The sequence below is a fragment of the Triticum urartu genome, chromosome 6 (assembly GCF_003073215.2).
Source record: "Triticum urartu cultivar G1812 chromosome 6, Tu2.1, whole genome shotgun sequence".
Taxonomy (NCBI): Eukaryota; Viridiplantae; Streptophyta; class Magnoliopsida; order Poales; family Poaceae; genus Triticum; species Triticum urartu.
The window spans coordinates 369,471,375-369,486,519 of NC_053027.1; the positions used below are offsets into that span (position 1 = coordinate 369,471,375).

Here is a 15,145-nt window from a genome sequence, read left to right on the forward strand (position 1 = left end):
GGGATGTCAACCTGGGCCCACACGGGGTCAAACAGGGTCAATCTCGCTGGTGTCTAGCCGCCGGCGAGGCCAGACGCGGCGGAGCAACGCGGGATTCACCTACCTGGCACCGTTCAGTGCACCGAGCACAACTACGGCACGCGGACGCTCGTTCGCATCCAACCAGGGTGGTGGCGCGGCTGGGGAGTGGCCGGAGTGGCGCCGGCGACGAGCTTGGCGGTGGCCGAAGCTCGGGTGCAGGTGGGGATGAGGCTGTGGTGCGCAAATGAGCGCGGCGAGGTGCTACGGGGGCTCTACGCGATGCGGGGAGCGCGTTGGGCGCATGCCCGGGACCAAATGGTCACCGGAGCATCGCCGGCGACGAGTGCGGCTGGTGGAGCGTGCGGGTCAGCATGGTGCAGTCGCTACGGAGTGCAAAAGAGGAAACCGAGAGGATGGGGAGATGGCTGAGCTCACGGGGATGACGACGAGGCAGTCAGCGAGGTTGAGGGTGAGCTGATGCGGTGGGGACGGCGAGGGGGATCTCTGGTGGCCGGAGTTGGGGAAGACGAGGTCGGGGCGATTCCAGGGCGGGCGAGCGCTCGGGGCTCGGCCTGCTCGACTTAGTCGACGATGGCGGAGCTCGTGGACACGACAGCGCGGCGCGGGGATGACGGAGGGCGCGGCTACGGCGATGGTGCGTCGGCAGAGGCGTCGGCCATGGTGGGAGAGGGCGAGGGAGAGGCGTTGGGGGTGAATGGAGGGGTCTGCGGGGTCGGGGTGACAACTTGGAGGTCGTTCGCGGCGTCGAGGCGGTGACCAGGTGAAGCAAAGGAGCAGGGAGGTGGCGTGGCGAGCTCGGGCGCGTGCGCCATGTCCCTCCTCTGCCTACTGGCAGAGGTAGGCGATGACTGGCACGGGCGAGCACAGTGCTGGGCCGGCCAGTGCGCCAGGTGGGCTACGCCAGGTAAGTTTCTTTCTCTCTCCTTTCTGTTTTTTATTTATTCTGTTTTGCGTTTTGAAATAGTAAAAATACTATTTCATTTAGAAAAACCCTGAAAATAATCAGAGGCACATTTGAAAATATTCTCAACAGCCTAAAATTACTTTAAGGATTATTTGGGCATTTAAATTATTTTATAGCATTTAAATGCCCAAATGCAAATACTATATGAATTAATCCAATGACCTTAGGATGTCCTAGAAAAATGTGCACCATTTTTGTCAAAGGTTTTAACCCAAAACAAAAAGGGTGGACTTTTTAGAAGGGCATTTATGGTTCATTGAAAAAGTTTTTAGTAAACCCTAGTTGTTCCAGGGGGTGCTGGGGGTTCTGTCATCCCCATTTCAGTTTTCTAGAAATTTAAACATGATGCAACACTCTAATGCATGAACTAGCTAGGGTGTGACATCAAAAGTCTTCGCAGTACCATTCATTCTTGTGAAAATCCTCCACAGCCTATTGTTCTTGAATTTCTTACTTGCTTGCATTATGGTTAATACCATAAGTCTAGTAATCTTATTGTCAGCCTTTGTCATTATCATTTTGTGTCCGTTGATACAATATGTTGCGAATGCTCGCAATCCTCAATCAGATCCTAGAATTCATCCTTCCGGCACAGACGTCATTTTAACATGTGCTGAATCTCGATCAATCAAATCGCCATGGATTGTACCCCTAAGGCTATTCTACCTATCCATCCCTAATCAGAGCATTGCTTCTGATCCCTTGTCTTGGAATTCTTAATCCCTCTTGCAATTGAGCTTTGAGTTAGTCAGCTGTTTCTATAATTTGATCTCCTTGCATTCTTTCTTCGTCTGGTTAAATATTGATGCTCACATCAGATCCCTTGTGGACCACGAGACCCCTTTTTCGGATTTTATCCGACAACGTCCTTCATATTCAATAAGCTTGTGAGCCTTTCCTCAGATACATAATGCTTTTGGTAAATTGTATCCTTTGCTTTCTCAAGCATGCTCTACTACCGAGCTTGTGTTATTTATTCTTGGAATTTATGATATAGGTTCCTCAGATGCCCGATGGGTTGAACCTATGCCTTCCCTAATCAGTGTGAACTCGAAAGTTATGCGGGTTATACTCTACTGGCTTTTCGTCAGATAAAATTTCAATACTACATCTTCATCAAGAGCGAGAAGTAAAATGAAAGGTTATGCATTGTAGAAGTGGGAGACGACCCTGAACCTTTGTATTCATGCCCAGGGACACGGTGTGGAACTTATCATGAAAGCTTCTTGCAAGGATATTTAATCATTTGAATAATTCTTCTGGTATCGTAAATTGGATCCCTTGCAGCTATGGTCCCGACCATATTTCCTCCTTGATCCCATTTACTAGGTAAGTTAAATTACTTATCCTCTACAACTCATTTCCCCCATCGAACCTCCACTCTAATTTACCTTCTGGCATTGCACCTAGTACTTGATACTGGGAAGCTTTATGCCCCATCACATCATTCCTAGCCTGATCGGCCATATTTTTATCTTGTCAACTTTTTAACTGTGCTACCTAGTCCTTATGCCCGGAGCAACTTCCAACGATGAGCTAAGCTTATGTCGATCTTCCTCATCTTATCATTTCACCTCGAACAACAAGCTTGACTTTGAGCTTGTGTCGAATCCGTGGTTCTCAAAGCCTTTCACTTCATCCTTCCTTTTCTACTCGTTGGCATCTTCTTAGACTCTCTCGACAAAATTTGTCTTGATCACCGTCAACACTTTGGCTTCTTCAAAGATGTCAACTGAGTTCATGGCTAGAAATACCATCCTTGCCTCTCAATGACTTACATCAGCTTCAACAACATTCTTGTCTTCCCCCCAACTCAAACTTGATCATATTAATTTTGGGAATACATCCTTTTTGACATGTCGATGGATTTCTACTGAGCCCGTCGTCCACACCCTCATCTTTTCCCTGCTAAAGTTGTATGACTTATTTTCTAAGTTGTTTCCGATGGATCCTCGTCGTAGCCAAAGTCTGACCTTTGCTTGAAACCATGTCAATGCTATCTCGAAGCATTTCTGTGGTGATCCGATCTCCAATGAGAACATTTGAAGCACGATACTAAATTTCTTTATCAATTATCCAAACACCGTTGTATGGGTAATGTCAGGAATTTTCTTCCCCCTTACCTAAATGGTTCTATACTTCTATCCTGTCGTGGATATCATGCTCTGCTTGTCCTTGGGAAGGATATACCACTGAAATATGTGTTTAAACACATTTTTCCTTTCCATTGTTCTGCTTAACCTGATGATCACATTTTCCTTTCCATTGGTTTGTTTGACCTTTCTGGTGATCTATATGATATAAGCAGAAATATTTCCCTGCTTATGTAAACACCTCGGTGTACAAACTGTCAGTAAGACCCTGTTACTATTGTGGACAACTTTCCGGTAGCCACCGATGGACGAGAACTTTGCCTATTGGTCCGCCTCGTTCAACGAGGAGGAGAATGGTTCTCTTCGTCCCTCTCCCTTGGTACCGACGATTGTTGCCGACATAATTGGCAGGCTACCCTCTGACATGCCTTGCTATCATGACCGTTCAAAATGAATAGCGCCTTTCCTTCTTTTAACCCACATGGTGGGCCCATAACCCACAGTTTCACAGGATCGAAACCTGACTCTCCTGTACAACCTTGATGCCAAAATATTCTTTACACTTGGATTCATATAATGTCACGAGCCACCTTCCGAGAGATGATATATTCCCGATGCTCTGAACCCATTTCTCACACTCTGTTCAGGTATCAATCGTTTGTCCATTCGGTTGTAACTTCCTATTGTACCTTCATATTTTGCTCTCAATTTTTTCTTAAGTTTCAACTCGAGAGATACTCCTGCCACATCCCCTGAATTATTCACCAGATAATTAACCCTATAAGGGTCAGTTCTCCCGAAGTTACTCTTTACTTCCGCACTTAAATCTCGGGACGAGATTTCTTGTAGTGGAGGAGAATTGTGACACCCGGATAATTAAGTTACAGTAATTTCCTGCTAATGATGCCATGTCATCATGATTACTGTTGTTAAACTCGCGTTGGTTTGAATCCGGTCCAAATTCAAATTTAAATTAAAGTCAAGTTTCAAAATTATCAAACGTGCAAACAAAAATGTTCAAGTTGTTGTGAATAATCATTTGGTAATATTAGTGGGAAATCAACTTTTTCAAAATGGCTAAATGCTCTAAAAATTAATAAAACAGAAAAGTTAAGAAAAGGAAAATACAAAAGAGAAATCAAAAAAAGGGAGAAACCCCCCTCACTGGACTCCGGCCCAGCAGGCCACCGGCCCAACTGGGCAGAGGCCAACCGGCCAGCCCACCCCCGCTCCCTTATCCACCCCACTCCCTCCCGAAACCCTAACCACCCCCACTCCGCTCGTTCCCCCACTCTCTCTCGACCCCCCTCGCTCGATCTGGACGCTAGCTCACGCCCAGGGGGGCGGACCTCGCTGCCCCCGACCCCGGCACGCCGAGGCCGCTCGCCGTCTCCGGTACCACCCGCCACCTCGCCTGGAGTCGCCCCGTTGCCCTGGAGCCGCCACGCCGTCGCTGTGCGCCACCACCGTCGCCCGAGGACCTCGCCGGAGCTCCTCCGCCTTGACTTCCTCGTCTCCTCCCCACGGGTCGCCCCCAAGCCTCGCCGCCCTGCTGCCACTTACCCTACGGCCCCGCCGTGAGCGCCCTCCTCCTCTTCCCTCTTCCACTGTCACGGCGCGCCCAAGGACGTGCCCGCTCGCGGCCTCCCCGCGCTCACCGTGGTCCTGCCACGCCCGCGACCCGTCGCCCCTGCTTGCGCGCGTGGCCGCCCCGCTGCTGCGCCATGACCCCCCTGCACCGCGCTAGCCTCCTCCCCTGCTTGCCGCTGCCGTCCGCCCCGCGCCCTCGCCCGCCAGCCCCGCAGCCACCTTGCTCCGCCGCCAGCGCCCGCAGCCCCGCTCCGGCACCCTGCGGCCGCTTCTCCGCTCCGGCACCCTGCGGCCGCTTCTCCGCCCGGCCACGGCCCGCGCGCCCGCGCTCGCGCCCGCACCCTCACCGCTCGGCCGTGCGCCTGCGCCCCTCCCCTTGTCCCGGCATCGTCGCGTGCTCGCCCGCGCCTCCGCATTGCCCGCCGCCGCCTGCCTCTGCCCCTGCTGCCGCATCGGCCAGCAGTGGCCTCTCCCCGCCTCCTACCGCTGCTCCCCTTCCCCGGCGGCTACGACCGCTTGCTGCGGTGGCCGCGGGCGCCCCGCCGCTGCTGCGCCCAACTCCGGCGCCCTGCCATGCCTCGACGGCCGTCGACGCTCACCCGGGTTCGCCCTGACGGGCGCGTGCCCGTAACTGCTTAACCTCGTGCCCGCTAGGCTCCCCCGGAGCCACTGACGAACGGGCCCCGCCCAGAACGGAAATTAAAAAAAAAGAAAAAAAAAGTAATTAAAATAATTAATGAATTAAGTTAATTAATCATATTTCACTAATCTAATCAAAATGAATTATCCTAATCTTTTAGGTAACTATTTAACCATGTTTAATTAATCTGAGTCTATGACAAACGGGCCCCATGTGCCAGGGTTGACCTAGTCAACCTATAGACCTGCTGACATCATGTTGATGTCACGCTGACCCAATAATTACCTTTTCTAATTAATTAAAATCTTTTAATTCCAAAATTGAATTAAAGCTTTAAAAATTAATATAAAATAAACCGTAGCTCGGATGGAAAAACTTTGTACATGGAAGTTGCTCAGAATGACGAGACGAACCCGGATACGCAGCCCGTTCGTCCGCCACGCATCCATAGCATAGCGAACATGCAACTTTCTCCCTCCGGTTCATTTGTCCAAAAACGCGAAACACCAGGGATACTTTCCCGGATGTTTCCCACCTTCGCCGGTATCACCTCCTACCGCGTTAGGTCACACCCAGCACATCTTTTTGCCATGTTATGCTTTGTTGTGCTATGTTTGCTTTATATTTACTGTTTCTTCCCCCTCTTCTCTCCAGTAGACCCCAAGACCGATGCTGCCCTTGTGATCGACTACGTCGACGATGACCCCCCTCCTTGCCAGAGCAACCAGGCAAGTAAACCCCCCTTGAGCATTCCGATATCGCCCATTTATTTCCCTCTCATGCTTGCATTAGAACTGATACTGCTTTATGTATGATCCTACTCTAATGCATAACCTGTTTTTGTTACCTGCTTTCATACCTTACCTGCTTATTCTAAACTGCTTAGTATAGGTTGGTTAGAGATCCATCCATGACCCCACCTTGACCCAGTTGCCTCGCTTTATGTTCGATGACTCGATCAACGTGATCGACGTCTAGGCCCCGACACCACACATCACCCCCCCTAGTTGTACGACTCTGCAGAGTTACCATCAAGTGCCGAGGATGGAACCTCTTACATCACTCCTGATGAGATCTTCGTAGTGTAGCTATACGGTCGAGGTCATCGAGGGTGATTTCCTCCTTAACCACTTCCGTTACAGCTCTGTCGTGCAACCCATCAAACGTGAACCTGGAGGGTGGATCCTCTTACATTCACCTTGATGGCAACATCGAGTGGAATTCACCGAGGGTGATTCCTCGGGTTTTCCTTTGGTGTTAGACACACAGTTACTATGGTTGCTATGACTTTACACTGAACCATGTTACTAAAGACGGGTCGACCCTGAGGGGTACCCGCGCGAGCTTAATAGCGAGTGATGTGGAGTCGGGTTGACCTGGAAGGTGCTCGCAAGATACTTACGAGTAGTGGCCGGGCATTCTTAGCACTTGCCGCAAGTACTCGAGACTGGGCAATGGGGTCACATCGATCGTGAGTCTCTACTCATTACCGCACGTTCCTAATCCACCACGATTTGGATATTTGATCCGAGGGGCCTCTGGCCTGATAGCACTAACCATCACGTGAGCATAGTATGGGCGTTCTGCGTCAAATACATCAGCCGAAGATTAATAGACGTCAGTGACTGAGCGGCGCTCGCCGGGTTGGACTGGTAAGCACCTACCTTGTTGAAGGAGGTAGCTAGGTCTGCTCACCGGCCGTGTACGCAACGTGCAGGAGTTCCCGAGGAGATGGCCCATGACCCCTGGGGGCATAGGTTTAGTCCGGCGTGCTAGCCTCTCTATTAAGCCTAGGTCGGGTTGCGGCGTATTGTTTGGCGGAGGCCGGGCATGACCCAGGAAAGTGTGTCTGGCCGGAGTTAATCGAGCATGGTGGGTAAGTTGGTGCACCCCTGCGGGGAAGAAAACATCTATCGATAGCCTGTCCTACGGTAACAGACACTTGGAGTTGTATCCTGATCGATACAACTAGAACTGGATACTTTTGATGAGAAATGGATTGTGATGAGAAATGGATGGTGATGAGAAATGGATAGTATGGCTCTAGGATTGCTTTCTCACAGGGAGTCGAGAAAGGATCTCTGGCCGAGGTTGATAACACTTCTACTACTTTACTTTATGCTACTCTACTCCCTCCTGTTGCTGCAAGATGGTGGTTTCCAGAAGATGCTAGTCTTCGATAGGCTAGGCTTTCCCCTTCCCTTCTGGCATTCTGCAGTTTAGTCAACAGATACAACCCATTACTTTGATACAGATGCATACTTAGTTTAGATCTCATGTAAGTCTTGCGAGTACTTTGGATGAGTACTCATGGTTCCTTGCTACTTCCTTTTCCCCCATACCCGATTGTTGCGACCAGATGACGGATCCTAGGAGCCAGACAACGCCACGGATGACTACAACTACCCAGAGGATGCCTACTACTACGTGAAGACCGTAGACAACTAGGGGTAGTTAGGAGGCTCCCAGGCAGGAGGCCTTGCCTTTTCGATCGTTGTTGCTTTTGTGCTATCCTTCTTAAGGCAAACTTGTTTAACTTATGTCTGTACTCAGACATTGTTGCTTCCGCTGACTCTTGTGTATTCGAGCTTATGTATTCGAGCCCTCGAGGCCCCTGGCTTGTAATATAAAGCTTGTATTATTTTAATTTGTGTCTAGAGTTGTGTTGTGATATCTTCTCGTGAGTCCTCGATCTTGATCGTACACATTTGCGTGTATGATTAGTGTACGGTCAAATCGGGGGCGTCACAACCATATACCTTCCCTTGGGTTCTGCAGACTCAAGGGTCATCTTCATTTTAAACCCCCCCGCCCCCCTGAGTGTTGGATCGAACCGATCCGCCTGCGAGGCCACCTCAGGGAAACTCGAGGTTTGGTTTTACTCGTAGCCTGTCTCATTCGGTGTTGCCCTGAGAACTAGATACGTGCGACTCCGATCGGGATTTGTCGGCAAATCGGTTGGCTTTGCTAGTCTTGTTTTACCATTGTCGAAATGTCTTGTAACCGGGATTCCGAGACTAATCCGGTCTTCCCGCTAGAAGGAATATCCTTCGTTGACCTGAGAGCTTGTGATGGGCTAAGTTGGGACATCCCTGCAGGGTTTTGAACTTTTGGAAGTTGTGCAAGCGGTTATGGGCAGATGGGAATTTGTTAATGTCTGGTTGTAGAGAACTTAACACTTAATCTAATTAAAATGAATCAATCGCGTGTGTAGCCATGATGATCTCTTTTCGGCGGAGTCCGGGAAGAGAACACGGTCTCGTTTTATGCTTGAACGTAAGTAGCCTCAGGATCACTTCTTGATCATTATTAGCTTCTTGACCATGCTTTGCTTCTCTTCTCGATCTCTTTTGCGTAAGTTAGCCACCATATATGCTAGTGCTTGCTGCAGCTCCACCTCACTACCCTTTCCTACCTTTAAGCTTAAATAGTCTTGATCGCGAGGGTTTGAGATTGCTGAGTCCCCGTGACTCACAGTTACTTCCAAAATAGATGCAGGTGCCGATGATGCCAGTGCAGGGGACGCTACCGAACTCAAGTGGGAGTTCGACGAGGATTCGGGCCGTTACTATGTGTCTTTTCCAGATGATCAGTAGAGGAGCCTAGTTGGGTCGATCGGGGATCTAGCATTTGGGGTTGTCTTTATTTATGTTGGTTCCATAGTCAGACCATGATTGTATTCTTGATGATGTATGCTATATTTATGTATTGTGTGAAGTGGTGATTGTAAGCCAACTCTTTATCCCTTTCTTATTCAGTACATGGGATGTGTAAGGATGACCCCTCTTGCGACATGCCTACCATGCGGTTATGCCTCTAAGTCGTGCTCCAACACGTGGGAGATATAGCCGCATCGTGGGTGTTACACTTTCCTACATATTTTTCCCCTTTTCCCGGTTACTACGATCATATGATGGATTCCAGGAGCCAGAGGATCCTGAGGATGATTCTACGTGGTGTTCGACTACGAGGAGTAGTTAGGAGATCCCAGGCATGAGGCCTTGCCTTTTCTATCATTGCTACTTTTGTGTTAGCCTTCTTAAGGCAACCTTGTTTAACTTATGTCTGTACTTAGATATTGTTGCTTCCGCTGACTCTTGTGATTTCGAGCTTATGTATTCGAGCCCTCGAGGCCCCTGGCTTTTAATATAAAGCTTGCATTATTTCTATTTGCGTCTACAGTTGTGTTGTGATATCTTCTCGTGAGTCCCTGATCTTGGTCGTACACATTTGCGTGTATGCTTAGTGTACGGTCAAATCGGGGGCGTCACAGGTACCGGTGAAAGTTGCGCGGTACTAGAGAGGCTAGCAATGGTGGAAAGGTTGGAGTGTGTATAATCCATGGACTCAACATTAGTCATAAAGAACTCACATACTTATTGCAAAAATCTATTAGTCATCGAAACAAAGTACTACGCGCATGCTCCTAGGGGATAGATTGGTAGGAAAATACCATCGCTCGTTCCCGACCGCCACTCATAAGGAAGATAATGGTTCACCATACGTGCATGCTACGGGACTCACAAACCTTAACACAAGTATTTCTCAAATTCACAACTACTCACTAGCATGAATCTAATATCACCATCTTCATATCTCAAAACAATCATAAGGAATCAAACTTCTCATAGTATTCAATGCACTTTATGTGAAAGTTTTTATTATATCCCTCTTGGATGCCTATCATATTAGGACTAATTTTATAACCAAAGCAAATTACCATGCTGTTCTAAAGACTCTCAAAATAATATAAGTGAAGTACGAGAGTTCATCAATTTCCATAAAATAAAACCACCACTGTGTTCTAAAAAGATATAAGTGAAGCACTAGAGCAATTTCGCCTAGCTCAAAAATATAAGTGAAGCACATAGAGTATTCTAATAAATCATGATTCATGTGTGTCTCTCCCAAAAGGTGTGTACAACAAGGATGGTTGTGGCAAAATAATAAGCAAAGACTCAAATAATAAAAGATGCTCCAAGCAAAACACATATCATGTGGTGAATAAAAACATAGCCTCAAGTAAAATTACGGATAGACAAAGACGAAAGAGGGGATCCCTTCCCCGGGCATCCCCAAGCTTAGGATTTTTGACATCCTTGAATATTACCTTGGGGTGCCTTGGGCATCCCCAAGCTTAGTTTCTTTCCACTCCTTATTCCATAGTCCATCAGATCCTTACCCAAAACTTGAAAACTTCACAACACAAAACTCCAACAGAAAATCTCGTAAGCTCCGTTAGTATAAGAAAATAAATCACCACTTTTGATACTTTTGTGAACTCATTCTTTATTTATATTGGTGTAATATCTACTATATTCAAACTTTTCGATGGTCCATACCCCCGATACTAGCCATAGATGCATCAAAATAAGCAAACAACACACGAAAAACAGAATCTGTCAAAAACATAACAGTCTATAGCAATCTAGTTATTTCGAATACTTATGAAACTACAAAACACCTTAGAAATTAGGAAGTCCTAGAAAATTTGTTTATTAATCCTATGCAAAAAGAATAAGTATTTTATCATGCTGCTGTTAAAAATTAAAACTAATCTCCTGGCGCAAAAGTTTCTGTTTTTCAGCAGGATCAAATCAACTATCACTGTAAGCTATCCCAAAGGTCTTACTAGGCACAAACACTAATTAAAACACAAAACAACATCTAACCAGAGGCTAGATGGAATATTTATTGCAAACCAGGACCTAAAAAGAAAGAACAAAAATAAAATTGGGTTGCCTCCCAACAAGCACTATTGTTTAATGCCCCTAGCTAGGCATAAAAAATGAATATATCTAAGTATTGTCATCTTTGGCATGCAATTCTTTAATCACACATTTATGATTTTTATGAGAATCTTTGGTTTTATAAATGATCAAACTCCTAGGCAAGAAATCAAGAGATTCATTCGTGACAATAGGTCCCTTAATAATATCGAGAACATTGGGGTGAATACTAATTGATTTGAGATCTTCATTATTTTTACTAGAAGATTCACCCTTATTCTTAGGAACATAAGTAAACTTGGCAATTTTAGTAGGAGGAAGATTTTAAGTAGTTTTAACGGAGCAAAAAGTGGAACCCAAGTTGGTAATAATATCTTCTAGCTTGCCAATTCTAGTAGAATCTTCATCTATCCTTTCATTAACCATTGTTTCCTTTTCCCTAAGATTCTTTAAAGTAACTCCTACCTTAGATTCATATTGAGTAATCTGATTATGAATCTTTTATCCAAATTTTCAATTAACTCTATGGTAGCAATTTTGTTTTCAATAATATCCAATCTTTGCATTACATGTTCCAAGGTTAAAACGGTTCCATTAACCAAAAGAGGTGGTCGGCCTAGCAAATCTATCATGACATTGTAAGAATCGAAAGTATGGCTCCCCAAGAAATTTCCCCCGGTAATGGTATCTAGAACATATCTATTCCAAGGAGTAATGCCTACGTAAAAATTGCGAAGAAGAATGGAAGTAGATTTCTTTCGAGTAGATCTATTTTGAGCGTTGCAAATTCTATACCACGCATCTTTTAAATTCTCTCCTTCGCTTTGTTTAAAATTGAGAACCTCATTATCGGGAGTGCTAACAAGGATAGGTGGACTGGCCATAGAAACGAGATAAGCAGACAAAAGCTAAACAAAGAAGACGAACGGAAGAGGGGCGAAGAAAAGGCGAATGTTTTTGAAAATCATTTTAGAAGTCGGAGAGAGAAAAACGAGAGGCGAATGGTAAATAATGTGATGCGAGGGATGAGAGTTTATGATGGGTAATTGGTATGTCTTGGCATGGCGTAGATCTCCCCGACAACGGCGCCAGAAATCCTTCTTGATACCTCTTGAGCTTGCGTTGGTTTTTCCCTTGAAGAGGAAAGGGTGATGCAGCAAAGTATTTCCCTTTGTTTTGAGAACCAAGGTATCAATCCAGTAGGAGACAACGCAACAAGCCACCGAATACCTGCACAAACAAACACCAACTTGCAACCAACGCGACAAATGGGTTGTCAATCCCTTTTTTTGAGTTGTGAAGACACTAGCAGAAGCTCCATCTGTCACTTTTTATTTAAATAGTGGGGTATGTACAATGGGCGGGGTGGTTACATATTTACATTGGGAGGGGACAACACTGAGGTGTTTTGTTTGCACTATAGCAGGGGGGTAGTAAGGATTAGATGGAAGCAACAAAGGAGTTAATGAACGACTTCATGATCTCCTTGGCCCTATATGCAAGCATGGAAAAGTCCTCAAATCTTTCCCTCCAGGATGCATGGGAGTAGCTAATATTTCTGAAATATTTGTTATTTCTCTCCTTACAAGCCCCCCATGCAGAAACCACAAAGACCTCCATGAACATAGGCTTGCCCCATGCATGCTTAACAGCACGCAACAGTTCGAACCTGCAGTTTGTATGAGACCACTGGATTCCTACCGAGTCCCAACACATTTTGGTAAAGGGGCCTTTGAAAAAAAAGTGTACCAACATCTCCTCCGGGGAGGGGGGTGTCACACAATATGCAGGAGTAGGTATTGTTTGCCACCGCATAATGCCTCCTGCGTAGCATGTTCATAGTGTTGAGTCGCTCAACCATCAACAGCCAAGCAAAAACTTTCCATTTGTTGTTGCACTTAGTCTTCTAGAGGGATCGGAAAGCCTCGTCAACCACAACCTGCATGAAGCACCACGCATAGAATTTCGATGCCTTGAACTGCGCCCCGCCCAAGGTGCACACCACGTGGTTGTCAATCCCTTAACGGTTATTCGCAAAGTGAGATCTGATAGAGATGGATAAACGGTAAAGTAATATTTTTGGTTTATAGAATGGAAAGTAAAAAATTGCAAAAGAAAGTAAGTAGGAAACTAGAAGTGTAGATCAGAAACTTATATGATGGAAAATAGAAGATTATATGATGGAAAACAGACCCGGGGGCCATAGGTTTCACTAGAGGCTTCACTCAAGAAAGGAATTATTATGGTGGGTGAACAAATTACAGCCAAGAAATTGATAGAATAGCGCAAAGTTATGATGATATCTAAGGCAATGATCATGAATATAGGCATCACGTCCATATCTTGTAGACCGGAACGATTCTGCATCTACTACTATTACTCCACACATCGACCGAGTCCTGCCTGCATCTAGAGTATTAAGTACATAAGAACAGAGTAACGCATTAAGATGTCATGATGTAGCGGGATTAACTCAAGCAATATGATTAAAACCCCATCTTGTTATCCTCGATGGCAACAATACAATACATGTCGGTTCCCCTACTGTCACTAGGATCGAGCACCACAAGATGGAACCCAAACTAAGCACTTCTCCCATTGCAAGAAAAACCAATATAGTTGGCCAAACCAAATCGATAGTTCGAAGAGACTTGCAAAGATATCAAATCATGCATAAAAGAATTCAGAGGAGATTCAAATAATATTCATAGATAAGCTGATCATAAATCCACAATTCATCGGATCTCGGCAAACACACCGAAAAAGAGTATTACATCGAGTAGATCTCCAGGAACATTGAGGAGAACATAGTATTGAGAATGAAAGAGAGAGAAAAAGCCATCTAGCTACTAGCTATGGACCCGTAGGTCTGAGGTAAACTACTCACGCTTCATCGGAGAAGCAATGGTGTTGATGTAGAAGCCTTCCGTGATCGAATCCCCCTCTGGCAGGATGCCGAAAAAGGCCCCAAGATGGGATCTCATGGGCACATAAGGTTGCAGCGGTGGAAAAGTGGTTTCGCAGCTCCCCTGAAAGTTTTCAGGGTATAAGAGTATATATAGGAGGAAGATCTATATCAGGAGGCCACCGAGGAGCCCACAAGGTTGGGGGGCACCCTACCCCCCTGGGCACGCCCTCCACCCTTTTGGCCACCTCGTGCCTCTTCCGACTTGCACTCCAAGTCTCCTTGGTGTCTTCTAGTCCAAGAAAGAACATCGCAAAAGTTTTATTCTGTTTGGACTCCATTTGGTATTCCTTTTCTGCAAAACTCTAAAACAAGGAAAAAAACAAAAACTGGCACTGGGCTCTAGGTTAATATGTTAGTCCCAAAAATCATATAAAAAATCATATTAATGCATATAAAACATCCAAAACAGATAATATAATAGCATGGAATAATCAAAAATTATAGATGCGTTGGAGACGTATCATGACTACACCGTAAATGAGCACATACGGAGCAAAACAAGTGAATCTACACCGTAAATATTTAGGAACGGAGGGAGTATTAAGTTCTCTTGTTTTCCTCCCCATCTTGGTCGCGGTGCACAATTCTGAGTACTACGGCCCTTCCTAGTGCTCAATGGTGGACATGTGCTAAGCATACTACATAAGAAAAAAAAATGACATGGCACAACAGTTAAGGAGGAGAGAGAGCACTTTGGTGACCCCAGGAAGAACCAATGCCAAGTGCGAGAACCTTGGCAAACCACTTAAATGAAACAATTTTACCAATGCATGTAAGACTTTAGGTGCTAACTCATTAAATAAAGTGTGCTTAGCAACAACAAGTTAAGCACCTATGCATTGGAGAGTTTAGTTGCTAAGGTATTTAATACACTTAGCACCTCATCTAAGCACCTTTGCATCGAAAGAGGTCTACTACTGACTAGTCTCTTTTTGACACACATTTACATTGATACGGCTTGAATGTCAATGAGGGAGAGGATAGCGGTTCCCGAAACATTGAATGGTCAGTGATGCCTCCTCATTCAATTAGCATGCAGAGGTAAGTAATTGGAGAAGCAAAATGGAGCCATCATGATGTGAATGCAATGCAGTTTGGACTCTCATATAAAGCACCCCA

At 45.8% G+C, this 15,145-nt stretch overlaps 1 protein-coding gene across 1 annotated transcript; it reads left to right on the forward strand.

Moving 5' to 3' along the window:
* Nucleotides 1–886: 886 nt before the first annotated feature.
* On the forward strand, nt 887–5,679 carry LOC125516788 (skin secretory protein xP2-like). The gene is made up of 2 exons (XM_048682102.1): nt 887–946; nt 4,847–5,679. Exons 1-2 carry the CDS (start codon nt 887–889, stop codon nt 5,318–5,320), a joined length of 534 nt encoding a protein of 177 aa, XP_048538059.1. The 3' UTR covers nt 5,321–5,679.
* Nucleotides 5,680–15,145: the final 9,466 nt, after the last annotated feature.

Excerpts from the sequence above, each read along its gene's own strand:
- LOC125516788 (XM_048682102.1), top strand. The coding sequence starts at position 887 with ATGACTGGCACGGGCGAGCACAGTGCTGGGCCGGCCAGTGCGCCAGGT. Across the intron at positions 947-4,846 it reads CGCCAGGTGGGCTACGCCAG|CCTCCTCCCCTGCTTGCCGC; the intron begins GTAAGTTTCTTT and ends GCACCGCGCTAG.